This window comes from Rana temporaria, chromosome 1 (genome assembly GCF_905171775.1).
Source record: "Rana temporaria chromosome 1, aRanTem1.1, whole genome shotgun sequence".
NCBI classification, from domain to species: domain Eukaryota; kingdom Metazoa; phylum Chordata; class Amphibia; order Anura; family Ranidae; genus Rana; species Rana temporaria.
Genome location: NC_053489.1, coordinates 563503022 through 563524419, shown reverse-complemented (window position 1 = coordinate 563524419; position 21398 = coordinate 563503022). Strand labels below are relative to the sequence as shown.

At 43.4% G+C, this 21398-nt stretch overlaps 1 protein-coding gene across 2 annotated transcripts in view; it reads right to left on the bottom strand.

Moving 5' to 3' along the window:
- Positions 1 to 1875: 1875 nt before the first annotated feature.
- FAM149A (family with sequence similarity 149 member A) overlaps positions 1876 to 21398 on the bottom strand; it is a 137483-nt gene continuing 117960 nt past the window's right edge. For both annotated transcript variants that reach the window (XM_040334356.1, XM_040334363.1), the window contains exons 11-14: positions 15915 to 16035; positions 15613 to 15741; positions 14930 to 15008; positions 1876 to 2072 (exon numbers count right to left, since the gene is read on the bottom strand). In XM_040334356.1, the coding sequence (XP_040190290.1) occupies positions 1999 to 2072; positions 14930 to 15008; positions 15613 to 15741; positions 15915 to 16035 (403 nt within the window). In that variant the 3' untranslated portion in view covers positions 1876 to 1998. The remainder of the gene's footprint in view (positions 2073 to 14929; positions 15009 to 15612; positions 15742 to 15914; positions 16036 to 21398) is intronic.

Here is a 21398-nt window from a genome sequence, read left to right as displayed (position 1 = left end):
AAGTGTATGTCTAGGCAAAAAAAGAAAAATCCAATATACCCCTCTAATACATGCACACGTTGCCAAGTTTGGCCACTTTAAAAACACTTCCGGGTGCAGAAAAATGCCTGTTGATCTTGGCAGAAATCCTTTGAGTTCCTAACTGCTGTTTGCGCAGAAAACTCTGCCACTGCTATATCAAAATCCCAAGCAGTGTTGCAAGCCATGCTCTGTTCTTTCCTGCTAGACCATAGAGCACCTACCCCTTTGTTTATTTATTTAACATAAGGTGAGGTGTTCTGTAGTCTAGCAAAGGAGAAGAGGCAGGACTAATAACACTGCTTGGGATTTCTGTGCAGCAGTGGAAACATGCTGTCAGCTCAAATAGGACACTTTGGGGTTGATTTACTAAAGGCAAGTAGACTGTGCACTTTGCAAAATGCAGTTGCCCTCTGCAAGTGCAGTTGCTCCATAGCTTAGTAAATGAGGAAAAGGCTTCACTTTACAAAGAGTACCTGATAACGTGCAAGAAAATGTAAAAAAAAAAGCAGCATTTTAGCTTGCACATGATTGGATGATGGAAATCAGCAAAGCTTCGCTCATTTACTAAGCTCTGAAGCAAATGCACTTGCAAAGTGCATAGTCTTTTTACCGTTAGTAACTCAACCCCTATAAGTTCCCTTGATCTGGCAGATCAAGATGTATTTTCTGTACTTGAAGTGTTTTTAAAGTGACAAAACATGGGGAAATACATCTATTGTGTACTGCACTGGGATTTTTTGCCTAGACATACAACTGAGAACAGTCTCTTCTTCTTCTGTAAACCAACCTCACTGACTGTAGCAATGTTACCTTCAACGCAAAATATTTTTTCAAATATTTTTAGGTTTCTGGATCTTTCTGGTGATTATCAACTTTAGGTTCTGCGTTCTCTAGTAATTAATATACTTTAATACAAATTGATGTGTTTGTGGGGGAAGAAACAGATCTGAGCTTTTATCTTGAGTGTAGGTTTGATACAGATACAGATCTACTGATCAGCAACCATCTTTCGCTGGTATGACTGCAACTGATGAAAAGCAAATTTACATTTGTTGATGTGGGTTGCTACACCACTTTGATTTGTAAACTGAAGTCTTAGGCCTCGTACACATGACCGAGTTTCTCGGCAAAAACCAGCAAGAAACTTGCTGGTTTTTTTTTTGCAGAGGAAACCGGTCGTGTGTACATTTTCGACGAGGAAACTGTCGAGGAACTCGACGAGCCAAAAAGAGAGCATGTTCTTCCTCGGTCGTGTGTACGAGGCCTTATGCTGTGACGACTCCAAGCTATGCAGCCATTTTTAGTGCAGAAGTTTACAATATTCTTAAATCAGTGCTGCTCAAAAGCTCTGGTTCAATAATTTTGTGTGCTTTTTCTTGGTGTAAAACTGTGCTACTGGACATAATTATCATATCGTCCCAGCTAAAAAGTGCTTTATACACTAGGATTTGATTTGCTACGCTTAAGCTGGCCATACATTCATAGTCTATGGACTGAAAACTCTCAGATTCCTCCATCCAAGCTATACAGCACAGACAAATGAATCTCCGACTGCAGCTATTGTATTTTGACAGCCAGGGCTGTCCAAAAACTCAAACATTGGTTGCAGCCACTGTTCAGCTGAAACATTTCCAGCAGGTTTCTTCAACATAAGTCAATTAAACTATCAACTTTTGTCGAATGGAGCGATTTCAGCTGGTTCCCATAGGAATTTCGCACAGTGTATCACCAGCTTTATACAAAACGTTTACCAAGGGGAGGGACAATATGTAATTATTGTATTGTTCTAGGTACATTACATAATTATATTATGTTAAATACATTAGAATAGATCCTCATATTGTCAAACAAATCTCTTAAAGAGTCTTTTATAAAAGTGGCCAGTTTGTTACATACAAGAACTATTTGTGAACACATGGATTGGGAGAGCTGTGCACCCACTAATTAGGTAAGAAGCGTTGTCCATGTTACTGCTCATTAGGAGGCAACTTGAAATTTTCTTCTCGCATTTGGTGCATTCCTCTGAAATGATTTTGGTTGATACTGGGAACCTTGATGGAAAAACCAAAACATATAAATTTATATTTTTTATAATCATTCGCAATCATAGAAATTATTTAATTGAGGCATTGGCTGTTTAGAAAATGAATTGTTACCCATGCACATACATGTTCAGGTGATAGGTTCAGCTTATACTATATTGTGAAGGGGATGAGCTAAGCCCAACTCGTCCCATCCGGATGGACCTAAACGCCTATTGTTTGACCTCTTGTTGAAAGTAAAAAAGTAAATTATTGTTACTTCTAGTTATAATGCGACACTCTCCAGCATGGTTGTTAAAGCCTAAGTTAGAATAAAAAAATAAAACAAAGTACATACTCTCAGCCTAGGTTCACACTGCTGCGAATTCAAAATCGCGGTAAAATGCGCGATTTTTCCGCGATTTCGCGGCCGCGATTTTGCCGCGGTTTGCCGCGATTTCGGCCGCAATTTAATGTAAATTGCGGCCCGAAATCGCAAAAAGTAGTACAGGAACTACTTTTTGAAATCGCAGATGCGGTGTCGCACTGATTAGGACAGTGCCATTGCCGACAATTGCCGCCGATTTGAGATGCGATTTGACATGTCAAATCGCATCTCAAATCGTTCCAAATCGTACCCAGTGTGAACCAGGGCTCAATCTGATTTGTACATTGTGCTGCAGGCTATTGCATTCCTTAAAATGTTTCCTCCTCTGATACTCCCCCCCAGGAATAAGGGAACTGTTGTGACAGGCACTCGAGGGTATGACTATGCCCACAATTTCCACCCACCTCCACAAATCAAAGAAACTGTACTATAGCTTCTATGAATGAAATGTAATCTATGAATGGAGGATAGGTGGATGAGTCAATTGTTCATTACCCCCCTCCACTCATAGATGATGATTAAAGAGGAAGTAAAGTCTTCCTCTTTAATTGTACCAACAGGTAAGCCTAAAGTGAGGATTACCTGTAGGTACTGTAAATATAACCTAAACTTTCACTGTTTAGGAGATATTTACTATATACGCTACCGCCGACGTCATCAGCACATGCACATTGAAGGCGTGGCCCGCTCGTGCTGTCTCTTTAAGACAAGTGCCGTGACTGGCGGTACCCACACGCATGCGCAGTAGTGATGTCATCACGGCTCCGGCCAATCACAGCATAATTCCAGGGAAGTAACTCTGGGGAAGATGTTGGCCGTGGGAGCGGAGTGCGGGCGGCACTGCAGGGCATCATTCTAAGGTAAGTATTTCATAATGAGCTAGTAAATGATGCATACTAGCTCATTATGCCTTTGTCTTGCAGTTTTGTTTTTATTTTTTTAGAGGTTTACAACCGCTTTAATTCATAGAATGGGGGAGGGGGGCTCAAAGGGAGGAAGATTTTAAGGAAAGCAGGAGCCAGCAGCAAAATAGACACACCAGATCATTAGTAATAAATGGGTTTATTTTACTAAAGGCAAATAGACTGCGCACTTTTGAAAATGTAGTTGCACTCTGCAAGTGCATTTGCTCCAGAGCTTAGTAAAGACAAAACAACCAATCACATTCTCCCTCTTTCATTTGTTATAGGTGTTTCATGGAGATATCAGCATGAACATAAGAGATACCTCCTGTGCAACCATGTTCACTTCTGGCATTCAGATCTCATCAGTGGAGTAAAGTAAAGTTATGTGAAGCTGAGGGATCCAGCCATGACAAAGCATCAGTACTATATTGAACTTCTACCACACCTTTGCTCCCACTAGAACTATTTACAGATAGCAGATAAGAATTGGTTATCAATAAAGTATGACTGTTATCAATCTAGCCTAGAAGGAAGGCTCAATGGGTTTAAGTCTATACTGATAAATACTACAAAAATCTGTTTAAGGCCTCTTGCACACAGCTGTAAAAATAAGCGTATGGGCGTACAGTATAAAATAAGTTTGTTGTTGTGATGCCCCTAAGCCACAGCTGCAGCATATTTTAGCCCTAAGGACACAAAATTTTAAGTTTTAAAAATGATGCCCAAAAACGTGCCAGCAGTTACAAGAGCACAGTGCTTTCTGTAATTCAGCCCTATAGATTAAAATATGCTATAGCTGAGGCACCCAGGCCACATGCAAGAGGACTAAAAGAGATAGATATTCATTTGAAAAATATATACAGGAAAAATAGGATTTTTTGTACTCACCGTAAAATCCTTTTCTCTGACGTCCATGGACGGACACAGCTCCTTAAATCTTGACAAGTGAGCTATGTTCCCTGTTTACAGGAGAGGACTAGGCAGAAACATGTTAGATAATTAAATACATGTTGCTTTAACAGAGTTGAACAGCCCCACCCAGGGGGTGGTCCCTCCAGACATAGCCCTTCTCCCTGCAGTATGCAGCCTCATTTCGTAACAAGCAGTACAAACCAAAAAAGAATGGGTGGGTGCTGTGTCCGTCCATGGATGTCAGAGAAAAGGATTTTTACGGAGAGTACAAAAAATCCTATTTTCTCTTATCGTCCATGGATGGACACAGCTCCTTAAATCTTGACAAGTGGGATGTCTCCAAGCAGTGTCAAAAACGAGGGGTGGGAACAGTATCAGTAAAACCAATTTTAACTTCACCCCAAAACAAGCAGAGCTCCTCAACAGAGGAGGTGCAACAGTAAACAGCCGCCGGCAAAACCTAGTGGCCGAAAGAAGCATCAGAAGATGCATTCACAGCAACCATGTAAAATCTGGAAAAAGTGTGAACGGACGACCAAGTCGCCGCCCTGCACACCTGTGAGACACACGCATAATGTCAGAAAACCCAGGAAGCACCAATTGCCCTGGTCGAAAGTGCCGTGACCGGAAAAGGGGCGCCCGGCCCCTAAGAGCATAGGTCTGTATGACAGCCTTTCTGATCCACCGAGAAATGGTGGTCAACGAGACCGCCAGGCCCTTTTGTGGACTAGACACCGACACAAAAGGAGCGTCAGATGTCCGAAACTGAACCGTAGCAGGCAGGTACACCCGCAAAGTGCGTACCACGTCTAAAGTAGGAAACACAACCTCCTTAGGATGCGCCGGCCGAGGACAAAAGGATGAAACAACAAAGTCCTCATTCAGGCGAAAGGCCGAAACCACCTTCGAAAACACCACCACGTAATCCTAATGGAGGATCAAGCATGGAGACTTGCAAGGCAAGACCGCCAACTCAGAAACCCTTCTGACAGAAGTAATGCCACTAAAAATGCCCCCTTCCGAGATAGTGTCAAGAGAAGAATCTCTCTGATGTTTCCAAAAAGGAAGTTTCCTGAAGAACTGAGAGCACTAGAGTCCAAACTCATGGGGGAAGAGGTAACCAAGAGGGGGAAGTATATGACAAACCCCTAGCACAAAAAAGGTACCCACCAGGGAATGGGCCGCAAAAGGCCACTGACAAAAAACACAGCCAAGGCTGAAATCTGCCCCCAAACGGTGCTTAAGGCAATTTTAGATCCATTCCAAGCTGTAAAAACAGCAGGACACCGAGTTCGTCTGTGGAAGGAGACTACCTTGCTTTCAGCATGGGTGAGATGACCGAGATGGACAGACCCCAGGCCTCTTAAAGTCTGGCTTCCAACAGCCATGACGTGCAAGCCAGTGACTGTACCACAGGAGGAAGTACGGGACCTTGAGACAGAAGGTCCTCCTGCCCTGGCAACCGCCACCAAGCGCCCGAGATCGGTGTACTAAGGACGCCGAGGCCAATCTGGAGCGATTAGAACCATCGGGATCCCCTCGACCCCCACTCTATGGAGCAACCGAGGAAGCAACTACAATAGAGGAAAGACATAAAGTAGCCGATACAGACCCCACAGGGCCACCAACGCGTCTGACGCGTCCGTACAGGGATCACTAGACACCTTGTGGTCGAGACGAGCGGCCAGGAGATCCATGCCCTGTGAGTCTCACCTCCTGCAAGGGAGCTGAAAAACCTCCAAGTACAGAGACCAGTCGCCCTGGTCCAGCATCTGGCGACTCCGGTAGTCGGCCTGCCAGTATACCTAGGTGATGGTAGACCGAAGCCATGGCCGTGGTGTTGTCCGGCTGAATCCAGATCGGGCGACCCTTCAACCTCCTCGACCACGAGGAGAGGCATAGCCTGATCGCCCAAAGTACTAGGACATTGATCGGTAGACAGGAGTCCACTAAAGTCCAGTACCCTGGGCCGACTGGACCCGCGAGGCTGGCGACCGTCATAATCACCGTCCACTAAACGGGAAGAAACGACTTCCCGGACCGAAGAGTCAGAGATCCCAGCCACCAATTCAGAGAGACTCTGAGTAGGTGGCTCACCAGATCTGATGATCCAGAGACAAAAGAGATTTGTACCACTTGGACAGTATCTCCCACTAGAAAACACTAGTGTGGAACTGGGCATACGGTACAGACTCGAAGAAGGCTACCAACAGGCCCTGGACTCGCATGCAAAACTGAGAAATTACCGATTGCATGAAGCCAACACCCTCACTGTAGACTGAAGAGTCTGCAATTTCTCCAGGGGAAGAAAAACCTTTGCCATCGAGGAGTCCGGATCAACCCTAGGTACTCCAAATGCTGAGTCGGAACCAGGACCGACAAAATGTTTAACACCCACCTGAATTTTCGGAGGGTCCACAATGGCTATAGACACATCCTCCACTAATTCTGAGCCAGAAGCTGCTCTCAGAAAAAGGGTGTCTAAGCAGCCCATGATGGCAAAGCCTCGCTGTCCCAGCAAAGCTAGAAGCACCCTGATGAAAACTCTTGGTGCTGACGCTAGATCAAAGGGAAGGGCCACAAACTGAACTGACAGTGGACCTCCTAATCGCGAAGCACAGAATCTCTGTGACTTGCGCAAAATGGGACATGCATGTATGCGTCCTTGATGTCAAAGGACGCCAGAAAGTCCCCCACGTGGAGCGCAGCTACCACGGATCGAATGGATTCCGTGCGGAACTACCAATCATTCACAAAGGCATTTTAGGCCCTTGAAGCCCAAAATCGGACGGACCCCGTGCATCTTTGGGACCGAGAACAGATTTGGATAGAATCCCTCAAACCTCTAGTCCTGCAGGACAGGCAAAAATTACCCCGCAGCTTAGCAAGCCCTACAATGCCTCAGGGCAGACCGACAAGCCGCAAGACTCGAGGGAAAAAAATCTGTTCGGTGGATAGGAAGGAACCCTATCTAATACTTCGAAGAGACCACCCCGCAGACCCACTGGTCGGCGAGCAGGGAGGTTCACCGAGCTGTGAACCTGCAAAGCCATGCCCCCACCCAAAATACGGGCAGGGGGAGCCTACATACATTGGCAGGATAGGGTGCCAGCGTGTTTGGCTTACGCACCTAGGGACATTTCAGTCCCCCAGTTGAGTCTTTAGTCGGCCTGGGAGGGTCAACCCGCGGGCCCTGACTGACGCAAAAATACCGCTTCTGAGCGGGGACTGAAGGACCCGGCCCGAGGCACGGCTCCTTTCCCCTGGTGGACTGAGGAAGGAGAGTGCTCTCACCCCCAGTGACATCCTTGATAATGTCATCCAACGAGGTACCAAAAAAACTCCCACCCCTGAAGGATATATTCAGCCAGGGCATTTTAAGATGCTAGGTCAGCAGACCAGCAATTCAGCCAAATCAGGTGGTGCAAAACTACCGCCGAAACAGAGGCTCTGGACATCAAGGATGCCCTGTGTGGCATCACAGACACATAGAAGGCCCTGGACCAACTGGTCGGCCAGTCTAATAAATTTAGGGAGGGAGCTGGTACCCCTCCACAGTCTGTGTAAAACCTTGCCCATTCAGAGTGTCAGAGACACCAAGGTTGCAGCCACAACAGGTCGCAATGCATACCCCAGCATGGTAAACATGGAGCGGGTCAGCGCCTCGGACCTCCTAACAGTAAGGTCCCTGAAGGTAGGGGTCCCTTCTATAGGGAGAGCACAACCTGAGGAAATTTTTTTTTTTTAAACTCTCCTCAAAAGGGGGAAAACCCCAGGCGTTGAGGAGCTAAAAAGACTTCTGCAGCATTTCCCATTCCTTATAAATGAACAAGTCAAAGAAAAAATAAGGAAAAGCTTTTACAGAGCGGTTTGATTTTCACAAAAAAGACCGAGCCCTCAGAGGAAACCTCCGCTGCACAGACAGCATAAGGGAATTCCATACAGCGCACTGACAAGTGTTCTACACACATGTCATAGGAGTGTAGGAGGAAACCGGATTATCCGGAGAAAACCCACGTAGACATAGGGAGAGAGCATGCAATCTCCAGGCAGTTTGTGTTGGAGTCCAGATTTAAACCCGTGACTCTCTTGCTGCCAGGTGAGGGAGTGAACCATTACACCACCGTCCACGTCTCCATATAAAACAGTACAAAACAGATTATAGCGCACACATGCAAAAATGACATTTATCCTGCAAGGCTAGTTAAAAACACCTGAACATATTCGAAAATACGGGGGTTTGGTCACACTATATGGTCATATAGTGCTAAGCTCTCTTACTGCAACAAAGTACCCCAAATTAGTGGGTCCTAACCTGTTAATAGAATGAAAGAACCTAGTGTCTCAACCTTGGAAGACAAACTCCTCTATATGGGAGAACTGAAGGGATACTTCCAATACACTGGTGGCCACTAATGTGAGGTAATGAAGAGGGGGAGGGGTGCTCCAGCCCAAGAGACCTGGTCAGAGTCTATACAAAAACATACTTGGGGGGCACACCCTAAAAATGCTATACATCTAAGATGGTGCTGCTATAAGACCAAAGACAGTACAAAAGAGATTATAGCGCACACATGCAAACATGACATTTATTCTGCAAGGCTAGTTAAAAACACCTGAACATATTCAAAAATACGGGGGTTTGGTCACACTATATGGTCATATAGTGCTAAGCCGACTTACTGCGACAAAGTACCTAAAATTAGTGGGTCCTAACCTGTTAATAGAATGAAAGAACCTAGTGTCTCAACCATGGGAGATAAACTCCTCTATATGGGAGAACTGAAGGGATACTCCATATAGAGGAGTTTATCTCCCAAGGTTGAGACACTAGGTTCTTTCATTCTATTAACAGGTTAGGACCCACTAATTCAGGGTACTTTGTCGCAGTAAGTGGGCTTAGCACTATATGACCATATAGTGTGACCAAACCCCCGTATTTTTGAATATGTTCAGGTGTTTTTAACTAGCCTTGCAGGATAAATGTCATTTTTGCATGTGTGCGCTATAATCTGTTTTGTACTGTCTTTGGTCTTATAGCTGCACCACCTTAGATGTATAGAATTTTTAGGGTGTGCCCCCCAAGTATGTTTTTGTATAGACTCTGACCAGGTCTCTTGGGCTGGAGCACCCCTCCCCCTCTTCATTACCTCACATTAGTGGCCACCAGTGTATAGGAAGTATCCCTTCAGTTCTCCCATATAGAGGAGTTTATCTCCCAAGGTTGAGACACTAGGTTCTTTCATTCTTTTAACAGGTTAGGACCCACTAATTCTGGGTACTTTGTCGCAGTATGTGGGTTTAGCACTACTGTTCATGACCATATAGTGTGACCAAACCCCCGTATTTTTGAATATGTTCAGGTGTTTTTAACTAGCCTTGCAGGATAAATGTTATTTTTTCATGTGTGCGCTATAATCTGTTTTGTACTGTCTTTGGTCTTATAGCAGCACCATCTTAGATGTATAGAATTTTTAGGGTGTGCCCCCCAAGTATGTTTTTGTATTCCATATAAAACAGAACCGGGACACCTGAGCCGCAGCCAGGTCCTGGTCTGATATAGATCATTCCCCAGGGAATAGCGGGGGGAGGGGGCGCTTTGTACCCCCCTCACATGCCACCTCAGGCATGATTGGGGAAGAAACTGACACCATTTCAAAAGCTCCCAGGGCCCTATTCAGGCTAGACTGAAAACCCACCCTCTTGCTGCGCTGAACGGGAGGTCCCAGGGGACTCACCATCACAGGAGAAGACGTGTGTGAGAGAGGAGGAAAAACGGTGAGGTAAACTGTGAGGTAAACTGAGGTAAACTGTGAGGCAATTCGTGAGGAGACCTGTGCTGCGCGCCGTAGGGACCAGCACAAGATGGCCGACCGTAATAGTAACCTGTGCCATAGTGCGGCTATAACAAAATGGCCGCCAATGGGATTTTCAATAGTAACTGAAAATGACCCACAAAATGGCGACAGCACTACAACAATGGGGGCAAAACGCAGCATTTTGAACAGTGAAAGCCCAAAGAGGCTAAACAGTGTCCAAAATCCTCTTTGAAAAAGACCCCAGCAGTAAAAAGAAACACAGGCCAGACGTACCGCAGTCCCCTCAGTAAGGTGCCCCCCCCCTCCCGACAGCAGTAATGTAATGCAGCAGAGGGAAAAGGAGCAGGGAAGGGAGGATAGGAGGACCCCCGAACCCCAGGAATGCCCAGCCGTACCAACCCACCGAAGCGGGAGGGACTGTACTTACCCATCCAAGCGAGGACTCACTGACGCATTCCTGACAGGCCTACAACCGCAATGGAGCAAAGCTCATTGGCCACCCCAGGAGTCATGGAGTATGTTGTGGCAGACCCAGCCTCTTTTGCATAAAGTCGCTGGCGGGACTGAGTAGACTACAAGGATCTATATATCCAGCCTGTCTCTCAGCCGACAGTTGATAGAAGATTCTTTCAAGAAAAAATAAAATAAAATAAAATAACATTTTTCTTCAGAGCGCTGGGCCCAAAGTGAGCCATACGTCCTTCTCCTTTGATAGGCAGAACGAAACTGAGACTGCAGACTGCAGGGGGGAGGGTTTTGTCTGGAGGGACCACTCCCTGGGCGGGGCTGTTTAACTCTTTCAAAGTAACATGTATTTAATTATCTAGCATGTTTCTGCCTAGTCCTCTCCTGTAAACAGGGAACATAACCCACTTGCCAAGATTTAAAGAACTGTGTCTGTCCATGGACGATAAGAGAAACCTCTTTTTAAAATTACTTTCTGTTTAGATTTTTTTTAGTTATATAGTTTTATTATTTATATTTTAGGTAACAACAAATTAAAAATTTCAGGGGACGTAACATTTGGCGGAATAAAGAATAGAACATGACAATATACAGTTCTTAAAAAAAATTTTTTTAAAGTAAACTGGGTCTAGAAAGGAGTCATAGTAAGCACCAGGATGTACAGCGGTCAGTTAAAAATGTGATAGATGGAAAGGGGGAAGGCCTTAACTATCAGGTTTTAATGGATATTTCCAAGTAAGTGAAGGATACCTTATCAATTGGAGGGTCATTATTTCAGCAATCTAGTTTGATAGCACTGGGTATATTGGAAACATTTCATTATAGACTGTTGCGTGCCAACCGATAGGGTTTGGACAAAGGATTTCCAAACGTCCAAAAAATATTTGATTCATGATTCTCTGCCTAACCTCCTTGCCGGTATTCCCGAGTGTGGCTCGGGGTGAAATTTCAGTACCATTAGTGGTAACCCCGAGCCCCACTCAGGATTGCATCGCTGGATCCTGAAAGAGGTTACTTACCTTGTCCCCGGGATCCCGCGACATACTCCCGCTGTGTGTTCCGGTTTCCATACCCTGCGAGCATCGTGACGCAGGGGGGTGGAACCAGCAAATTCAAATAGTATAAAACACAACACGCGCTATACATTGTAATCCTATTGTATTACATTACCAAATCAAATAAATTTACCTTAGTTTGCCCCCCAGTGCTTTGTCCAGTGCCCTTGCCTTCAGTTTCACTGTACTTTGTCTAGAAACTGCAGAATGACCATGGCATCAAAAAAGCATGCCTCTACCTCAAAAACGGTTTATGACCTGCTGGAAAACAGCGATAGCGATACAGAATCGCTTGCAGAATTGAGTGATAGCGATTCGTGGGGAAATTCGTCACCAGACACGGAAAGCAATTTCACAGTGATGTGTGGACTTGGTGCTCTATTGACTGCGGTACGGATCACGAAGCGCCCCCAAGATTCCCATTTACTGGAGCACCTGGTATCAAAGTGGCTGTTGAAGATGACAACCCCTTGTCATACCTTCAACTATTTTTGACCAGTGAGGTTATTGAAAACATTGTTACGGAGACAAATCTGTACCAGGAGCAACAAGCTGCTACGCATTAGAGGTTTTCAAGGAGCAGCAAGTGGGAACCAGTGACCAAAGAGGACATTTAGACATTTCTGGGCCTAATAATTCTTCAGGGAGTGGTGGAGAAACCCCTGCAGAAGTGGTATTGGACAACCAATAAATTACTAGCCACTCCATTATTTGGCACCGTCATGTCGGAGTACAAATTTTCCCTGATAATTAAGTATTTGCACTTTGAAAATAATGAAGAATTTGATGAGAGTTCTCATCCAGCATCAAAACTCAAAAAGATTTGGGAGGTATATAAAATTATTCAGAAAAATTTCCAGCAGACCTATGTACCAGATAGAGACATCGGTATCGACGAAAGTCTAATGGCCTACAAAGGAAGAAGGTATATCACATTAAAGAGAGCACAATTTGGCATAAAATCATTCATGCTATGTGAATCCAGCACTGGTTACATATGAAATTCGGTCCTATACACCGGGAAAGTAACCAAATTCAACGCAAGATTCAGTAATTATGGAATGGCAACATCTTCAGTTCTTACTTTGATTGAGCTATTGCTAAATCAGGGCTATTGTGTAACTACAGACAATTTTTACACATCTCCTGAACTCTATGAGTTCCTTCTGTAGAACAAGACAGATGCATATGGGGCCGTTAGGGCTAACCATTGTGACATGCTGACAATCTTTGGCAATAAAAAGCTCAAGCCAGGAGAAATGGATGCCTGGCAGAAAGGCAAAATGATGGCACTGAGATAGTGCGACAAAAAAGATGTGTGCCCAATGAGTACTATTCATAACACCCCCACTGTCATGGTACACACAAAAGAGACATAATGAAACCACAGTCGTGATAGACTACAACAACACCATAGAAGGTGTTGACAGAGCTGACCAGGCAATGACATTTTATCCAGCGATGAGAAAACAACAAAAAAAATATTACAAGAAAATCTTCAGGCATCTTCTTGAGCAGTGCTTGTGGAATGCCTTCATTCTGCTAGAAAAAAAAGAGTGACAAGCCTGTGGTTCATGCGGACTTTGTTTGGAAAGTTGCCGACCTGATATTTCTGAAGCACCAAACACCAACGGCTGTAAATAGAGCTGGACGTCGTGCTGCCGGCGTTGTCAACTCGGAACGCCTGACTGGTCGTCACTTTATGGACCACATCCCACCAACAGAAAAGAAGTCAGCAACCACAATGATGTGTGTGGTTTGTTGCTCTAAGCGTGATGACACTGGAAGGAAAATCAGAAAAGAAACCAGGTTCTATTGTCCCGATTGTGACGTCAGACTTTGTTCTGTCCCATGAAAAGTAGATGAAAGATGGATAGCCGCACTCCAAAAAAAACGTGCAGGTTGTCTTTTATTTACCGTAAATGAACATCAAATACATCACCAAATCATAAAACAGGAACAGGGGAACAGCCTACGTTTCGCACAAGACTAGTGCTTATTCATGGCTAATTATTAATGGCCATGAATAAGCACTAGTCTTGTGCGAAACGTTGGCTGTTCCCCTGTTCCTGTTTTATGATTTGGTGATGTATTTGCTGTTCATTTAAATAAAAGACAACCTGCGCGTTTTTTTTGGAGTGCGGCTATCCATCTTTCATCTACTTTTCATGCTTGCCCAGTGCACTGCCAGCACCCTTGGAATCCTGTTTTAAACGTGTGACCATATAGCAGACCCACCTAGAGCGGTGACTCTCTTTCTTGTATTTGTTTTGTTCTGTCCCATGTTTCAAAATTTACCATACCCGGGATGTTTACTGAAGAAATATGACTAGTAATATTGCACCCTTGTTTGGCCAAAAAAAGTCAGTGTTTTTGATTATATTATTGACTAAAATTTATTGAATAAAAAGTATTATTATTATATTATTATTTGTTATTATTTATAGTTATTTATTATATTATAATTTATGATTTTGTGTTTCAAACTTTATAATACCCACTTACAATATAAAAATGTTCATGCAAAATTATTATACCGCTTACAGCATAAAAAATCTGACATAATCATACCGCCGGGGAGGTTAACGAGGCCTCCTCCCAGTCTGTTTAGTTTTTTTTACCATTGTCATGTTTATTATTCTGTGCTGTCTGCATTTTAGGTTGTTTTGTGTTGTTTTTTTTGGTTTTGAGATCCAAGCTGTAAATAGTTGTTGATGTAGAATATTGTGGTTTTTATTACGTGTTTTCTTTTTTTGAAGGTTGAGTGTTCGATGGATTTGTTTGTTTGTATTTTGATTTGTTTCCTGGGTTTTATGGAAATAAATAGTGAATACAGGCATACCCCGCTTTAAGTACTCTCAATTTACGTATAATCGTGAGTACGGATATACCCGCGAGTGTATGAAAAGTGTCTCTCAAGCTAAATCTGCAGCTGAGTAATACGTGCTCGGATAGTTCAGATTCCCCGCTACTTGGAAATGTACTCCCTGAGTTAAGAGGAAGCAGAGGGTTTAAGAGCTTACCCTCTATTATGGGGTAAAGGGAGGATACAAAAAGTTGACTTTACAGTCTAACGGGATATAATGGAGGATGATCGATAATAGGACAATCTATAAGGGTGCAAAGAAAGAATACAAAAAGGTGGAAGAATTTACAATATACTAACTAGAGTATAAAAGAGAGATACCAAAAGGTGGAGGACCTTACACTACCTATGCTAGGTTCACACCTATGTGGTTGAGTGTTCGATGGATTTGTTTGTTTGTATTTTGATTTGTTTCCTGGGTTTTATGGCTTTGGCATTAAGTAATATCATACTGTATTGCATACGATGGGATCTTACTTGTTAGGAAAGCTTGTCCTGTCCATGTATGATTAGCAAAATCCAAAGGAGTAAAAGATCTTCTATGAGATGTCTCTGACTGTAATAAAAATAAGTTATGCATTAACAATATGTTTAACTGCTGGACTCCAGATAGATAATAAAAAAAACAACTAATGCAGTTTTATGTTTATCAAAAATAAAAGTGTATTTTTAAATTAAACTAGTTTAAATGCCTGATTTTCATTTTATATCAGTCTCCTCTAATCTGTTATACAGCTGCACTCAGATTGGAAGAGAGACGGTGAGCACTAGTGCCATTGAGCTGTACTGCAATGCATATACTGTAAGCTGACAAAAGGAGGGTACAGAGTGAACTTGTCAATATGCTGCTACTATTCCTTCATTGTCCAATAACAAGCTGAGGGCAAGAAAATGACCTAACTCAGTTGCTTAACTGCAATAGTGAATAGTCAGCTCACTAACATTGTGGTCTAATAGAATGTGTATTTTTCAAAACAGGATGGAGAGAACTATTTATTTTTTCGCAGGTAAAATAACTCTCATATATGTATTTCTATGCTGTGTTTAGCTATCAGCCTGAAGTGTATCTTTAGGCTAACCATGTAATAATATACAAAAGAAACAGCATATTTGTTTACAATAAACAGAAAGCGTAAGACGCAAAATATGATTTGACAAACCCTGAAAGTGTGAGTTGTATTGGGTCTTGAAAATTGTTCCACAATGACAGTTCTCTCCCGTAGGGGGCGCCTTCCTGTAGTATCAGGTACAGCACTAGAGATCCGGCTGTGAGGATACTTTCCCCTGTTCTGTTAGATGGAAAAGAGAAAGTTAAGCACAGAACAAGATTTTTACTAAATTACTTAAAAAATTAGGATAAAAATACTGCTTAAATTACTGGCTTCTTTCTATTTCTTATCAGTAACAGTTATGCGTTCTTTACATTAGCTAGTTGAATAAACAGATATGCATGCTATCTTACAGCTGAATGACGAGAACCGGGTACAGACAGATGTTGCTCTACTGTATCAGAATTAATTGGAGGTAACTTATTCCTGCTGGTTTGGATAGATGGTGAAGATAGTCTTTCCAGTCCTGTGTATCTGAAATAAAAATAAATGAAAATACAGTGTTAAAAAACAACAGCATACATTACTAAAATTCCTTGATTTTCCACTTTCAGCATGTTGCATTTAGGTGAGACAAAACAGAAGAGTGGTGCAAACACTGCCATAGTGTAGTATAAATTAGAGCCAGATCACCCATAGAATGGCCTTGGCAGTTGCCTGGGGCATGGTGGATGTTAATGAGCTACAAACACAGAAAAAACAGCCTTTCTATGTTAAGTGGGATGGAAGCACTTCCAAGTTGCTATACAGCAATCCATTCAGCTCTACCTGCCTCTTGGCCCCAGTGCTTACTGGGCTCTTTTGTGAGCCTGGAAGCACTGGTTGCTATTGCAGGATAGAAGGCCGGAAGAGATCAGGCAACTGAGGTTCTTAGATCTTCCCTGTTTACTTTGAAATTCTGGGTTCAGAAATGTCAGAATCCCTATGCAGTGGCCCTGTTAACATGCAATTTCCATAGACTACAGACAGAAGAAGCGTCAGGGGTTCAACGGGCCGCTTATGCCTCCATAAATACACCTCAACTTTTATACTGTCACATAGCAGGCATGTCAGGTCCTTTGAAGCGCTTACAATCAACTAGTGCATAAGGTAAGGTTAATGAAGGCAGAAGAGCTAACAATCTACTAGGGTATAAGGAAAGATATATATGGTGGTAGAGCTTACCTTCTATTAGGGTCTAAGGCCTGATTCACACCTATTCATTTGTTGTGCTTTTTGCATTTTGTAGATTTGCACTACAGAACGTGTTCCATAGGAAACCATGTTAAATGGACTGAAGTGCAAAATGCAAAAAGCACTAAAAAATGCATAGGTGTGAATCAGGCCTAAAAGAGTATACAAAAGGTGGAACAGCAGACACTCTTGGAGTATCAGCGGGGATACACAGGTAGAATAGCTTACAATATATAAAAGTATAAGGGAAGATACAGAAAGCAGGAGAGGTTACAATCTATTAGGGAATAGGGGAGAATACAAAAGGTAGACAAGCTTACAGTACATTGGGGTATAAGGCAGAACAGCTTACAATCTATTGGAGAATATGAGAGGAAGCAGAGGGTTTAAGAGCTTACCTTCTATTATGGGGTAAAGGGAGGATACAAAAAGTTGACTTTACAGTCTAATGGGATATAATTGAGGATAATCAGTAATAGGACAATCTATAAGGATACAAAGAAAGAATACTAAAAGGTGGAAGAATTTACAATGTACCGTATTTTCTGGCGTATAAGACGACTGGGCGCATAAGACGACCCCCTAATTTTCCAGGAAAAATTTTGGTTTTGGGATATACTCACTGTATAAGACTACCCCCTTCTTACTAGTCTTTCTGGAAGCTGAGGGGTAGCCAGAACCGCTGACAGAAACAGGCTTTTTCAAATCTCACTGCACTGTGCCATTACATTACATTCCTCACTGTGCCATTACATTGCATGCACCCACTGTGCCATCACTTGCCCCCACTGTGCCATCACTTGCCCCTCACTGTACCATCACTTGCCCCTCACTGTACCATCACTTGCCCCCACTGTGTCATCACTTGCCCCTCTCTGTGCCATCACTTGCCCCCACTGTGCCTGAACTTGTTGCCCCCACTGTGCCTGAACTTGCTGCCCCCCAGTGCAATCACTGCAAACACTCACTTTTTTTGCCGGCGGTGACAGTCTCCATACTGCGAGCGCTAGCGTCAATGATTTGAAAGCCGCGCCTTCTCTTCAAAGTGTTCTGTGATAGGCGGAACACAAATTTTCCCAGCAGCGCCTCTGTTCTGTGTTCCGCCTATCACGGACGTCTTCTCATTACGTCCGAGGATGAGAAGGCATCTGTGATAGGAGGAACACAGAACAGAGGCGCTGCTGGGAAGATTTGTGTTTCTCCTATCACAGAACACTCTGAGGAGAAGGAGCGTCTTTTAAATCATTGACGCTCGCGCTTGCCGTACGGAGACTGTCATCGCCAGCAAAAAAAGTGAGCACAAAGACCGTACCCGGCGTATAAGACGACCCCCGACTTTGGATGCATGTTTTTGCATCCAGAAAGTCATCTTATACGCCGAAAAATACGGTATTTGATTTTAAAGGTGAGATACCAAAAGTTGGAAGACCTTACAATACTTATGCTAGGTTCACACCTATGTGGTTAGTGCGGTCAGCATTTGCACGGGCAAAGCAGCTTATTCACTTGAGTGGGCTGATGTACCTACAGGAAAAAGTGTCCTGCACTTTTTTTAAAACCGCAACTGCAGGGAAATTGCTGGAGCTTTTTGTGGCATGCGATTTTGCACAACCGCAAATGCACTGCGTGTTTAGATGTGTGGGGGTACCATTAAGAATGAATAGCAGCCCGTCGCATCTGTACAGGAGCAGCATGTTTTAGTTGGATGTGGGGAAAAGGGTGCGATTCCCACACCCGCACAAGATTGAAACAAGCTTAGGATACAGACAGTAGAGTCACAATCTGTTAGAGTGTAAGGCCCCGTACACACGACCAGTTTCCTCGGCAGAATTCAGCTTCCGACCGAGTTTCTGGCTGAATTCTGCCGAGAAACCCGGCCGTGTGTACACTTTCGGCCGAGGAAGCCGACGAGGAGCTCGGCGAGGAAATAGAGAACATGTTCTCTATTTCCTCGTTGTTCTATGGGAGCTCTCGTCCCGCCGAGCTCCTCGGCGGCTTCAGTGCTGAACTGGCCGAGGAACTCGATGTGTTTGGCACGTCGAGTTCCTCGGCCGTGTGTACGAGGCCTTTGAGAAGATACAGCAGTTGGAAGAGCTTAGAGTCTATTAAAATATAATGGAGACTACAGAGGGTTGAGAAAATTACTGTCTGTTAGGGTATAAAGGTAACCATACAGCGTGGAACCAGCCTTTCTACACATATTTCTGTGAAAAAAAGTGACTTAGCAATCTCCCGATTGTACTGTGTATAGATAAAATGAATGAAATCCAATGAATACAGGATTCTGTGTCTTCTCGCAGGAAGAACACACAAGTTCTAGAGAACATGTTTCTACTGGATTACATTTTTATCCATTTTTGTATATACAGTGAGGGAAAAAAGTATTTGATCCCCTGCTGATTTTGTATGTTTGCCCACTGAAAAAGAAATGATCAGTCTACAATTTTAATGGTAGGTTTATTTTAACAGTGAGAGGCAGAACAAAAAAAATATCCAGAAAAAAAACATTTAAAAAAAGTTATAAATTGATTTGCATTTTAATGAGTGAAATAAGTATTTAACCCCCTATCAATCAGCAATATATCTGTCTCCCAGGTGTCTTCTATACAAGTAATGAGCTGAGATTAAGAGCACTCCCTTTAAAGCAAGTGCTCCTAATCTCAGCTTGTTACCTGTATAAAAGACACCTTTCCACAGAAGCAATCAGTCAATCAGATTCCAATCTCTCCACCATGGCCAAGACCAAAAAGCTGTCCAAAGATGTCAGAGACAAGATTGTAGACCTACACAAGGCTGGAATGGGCTACAAGACCATCACCAAGCAGCTTGGAGAGAGAGTCACAACAGTTGGTGTGATTATTCACAAATGGTAGAAACACAAAATAACTGTCGCTCTCCCTCGGTCTGGGGCTCCATGCAAGATCTCACCTCGTGGAGTTTCAATGATCATGATATTAGTGAGGAATCAGCCTAGAACTACACAGGAGACTCTTGTCAATCATCTCAGGGCAGCTGGTACCAAAGAAGACAATTGGTAACAACATGAAGGATTGAAATCCTGCAGCGCCTGCAAGGTCCTCCTGCTCAAGAAAGCACATGTACAGGCCTGTCTGAAGTCTGCTAATGAACATCTAAAGGATTCAGGAGAGAACTGGGTGAAAGTGTTGTGGTCAGATGAGACAAAAATTGAGCTCTATGGCATCCACTCAACTCGCCGTGTTTGGAGGAGGAGGCATGCTGCCTATGATCCAAAGGAATAAAATCCATCACTCCTAGTAAAAGCAGCACATACAGTGCACAAAAACACTGGCTAGGTACACAGTTAACCCTTTCGTTGTCCTAGATGTTCAACCTCTTCCCAGTCAGTGTCATTAGTACAGTGAGGCCTCATACACACGACCGTTTTCCTCGACAGAACCCATTAAGAAACTTGGTGGCAGAGCTTTTTTTGCAGAGGAAAACGGTCGTGTGTATGTTTTTCATCGAGAAAACTGTCGTGGAACTCGATGAAAAATAAAATAAAACAAGTTCTCTTTTTCCTCGTTGGGAGTCTCAATTTCCTCGTCGTGTTCCTCGTCAGGCTGGTTTTCGACGAGAAACACATTCGTGTTTATGCTTAGAAACCTGCACATGCTCAGAAGGGTGGCAGCAGTGGAATCAAACTTCCCCTTTATAGTGCCGTCGTACGTGTTTTACATCTCCACGTTTGAGAACGACGAGATTTTGTCTTGACAGTGTGTACGCAAAGAAAGCTTGTCAAGAGTCTCCACAAGCCTCAAGCCTCGTACACACGACCGAGTTTCTCGTGTGTACATTTTCGTCGAGGAAACTGCCGAGAAATTCGACGAGCCAAAAAGAGAGCAAGTTCTCTATTTCCTCGACGGGAATGGAGAAACTTGCCTTGTCAAGTTCCTCGACAGCCTAACAAGGAACTCGACGAGGAAAACAATGTGTTTCGCCCATCGAGTTCCTCGGTCGTGTGTACGAGGCTTAACAAGGAACTCGTCGAGGAAAACAATGTTTCATTTACGACGAGTTCCTCGGTCGTGTGTACGAGGCCTGACAGTGTGACACTGGTTCCTGAAAACTGTTAAAAGTGTCAGTTAGTATCAGATTATGCACAGCAATATTGCAGTCCCGCTTTAAGTCGCTGATCGCTGCCATTACTAGTATAAAAAAAATTAATAAATAAAAATTCCATACATATTTACCATAGTTTGTAGTTCACGTAAACCAATCAATATAAGGTTATTGGGATTTTTTTTTTTTTTACCAAAAATATGTAAAAGCAGAGCTTTTTTTCTCAGAAAATAGGTGCAGGAACTCAACCACGACCCCGTTCAGATTTCACAAACAGTAGAAGGGTCTTAAAGGGGCAATAACCACTTCAGCCCCAGACCATATTGCTGGTCAAAGACCAGGCCACTTTTTGCGATTCGCCACTGCATCGCTTTAACTGACAATTGCACGTCGTGCGACGTGGCTCCCAGACAAAATTGGCGTCCTTTTTTTCCCACAAATAGAGCTTTCTTTTGGTGGTATTTGATCACCTCTGCAGTTTTTAGTTTTTGTGCTACAAACAAACATTTTCAAAAAAATGCAATATATTTTACTTTTCGCTATAATAAATATCCCCAAAAAATCTATAAAAAAAAAAAAAAATT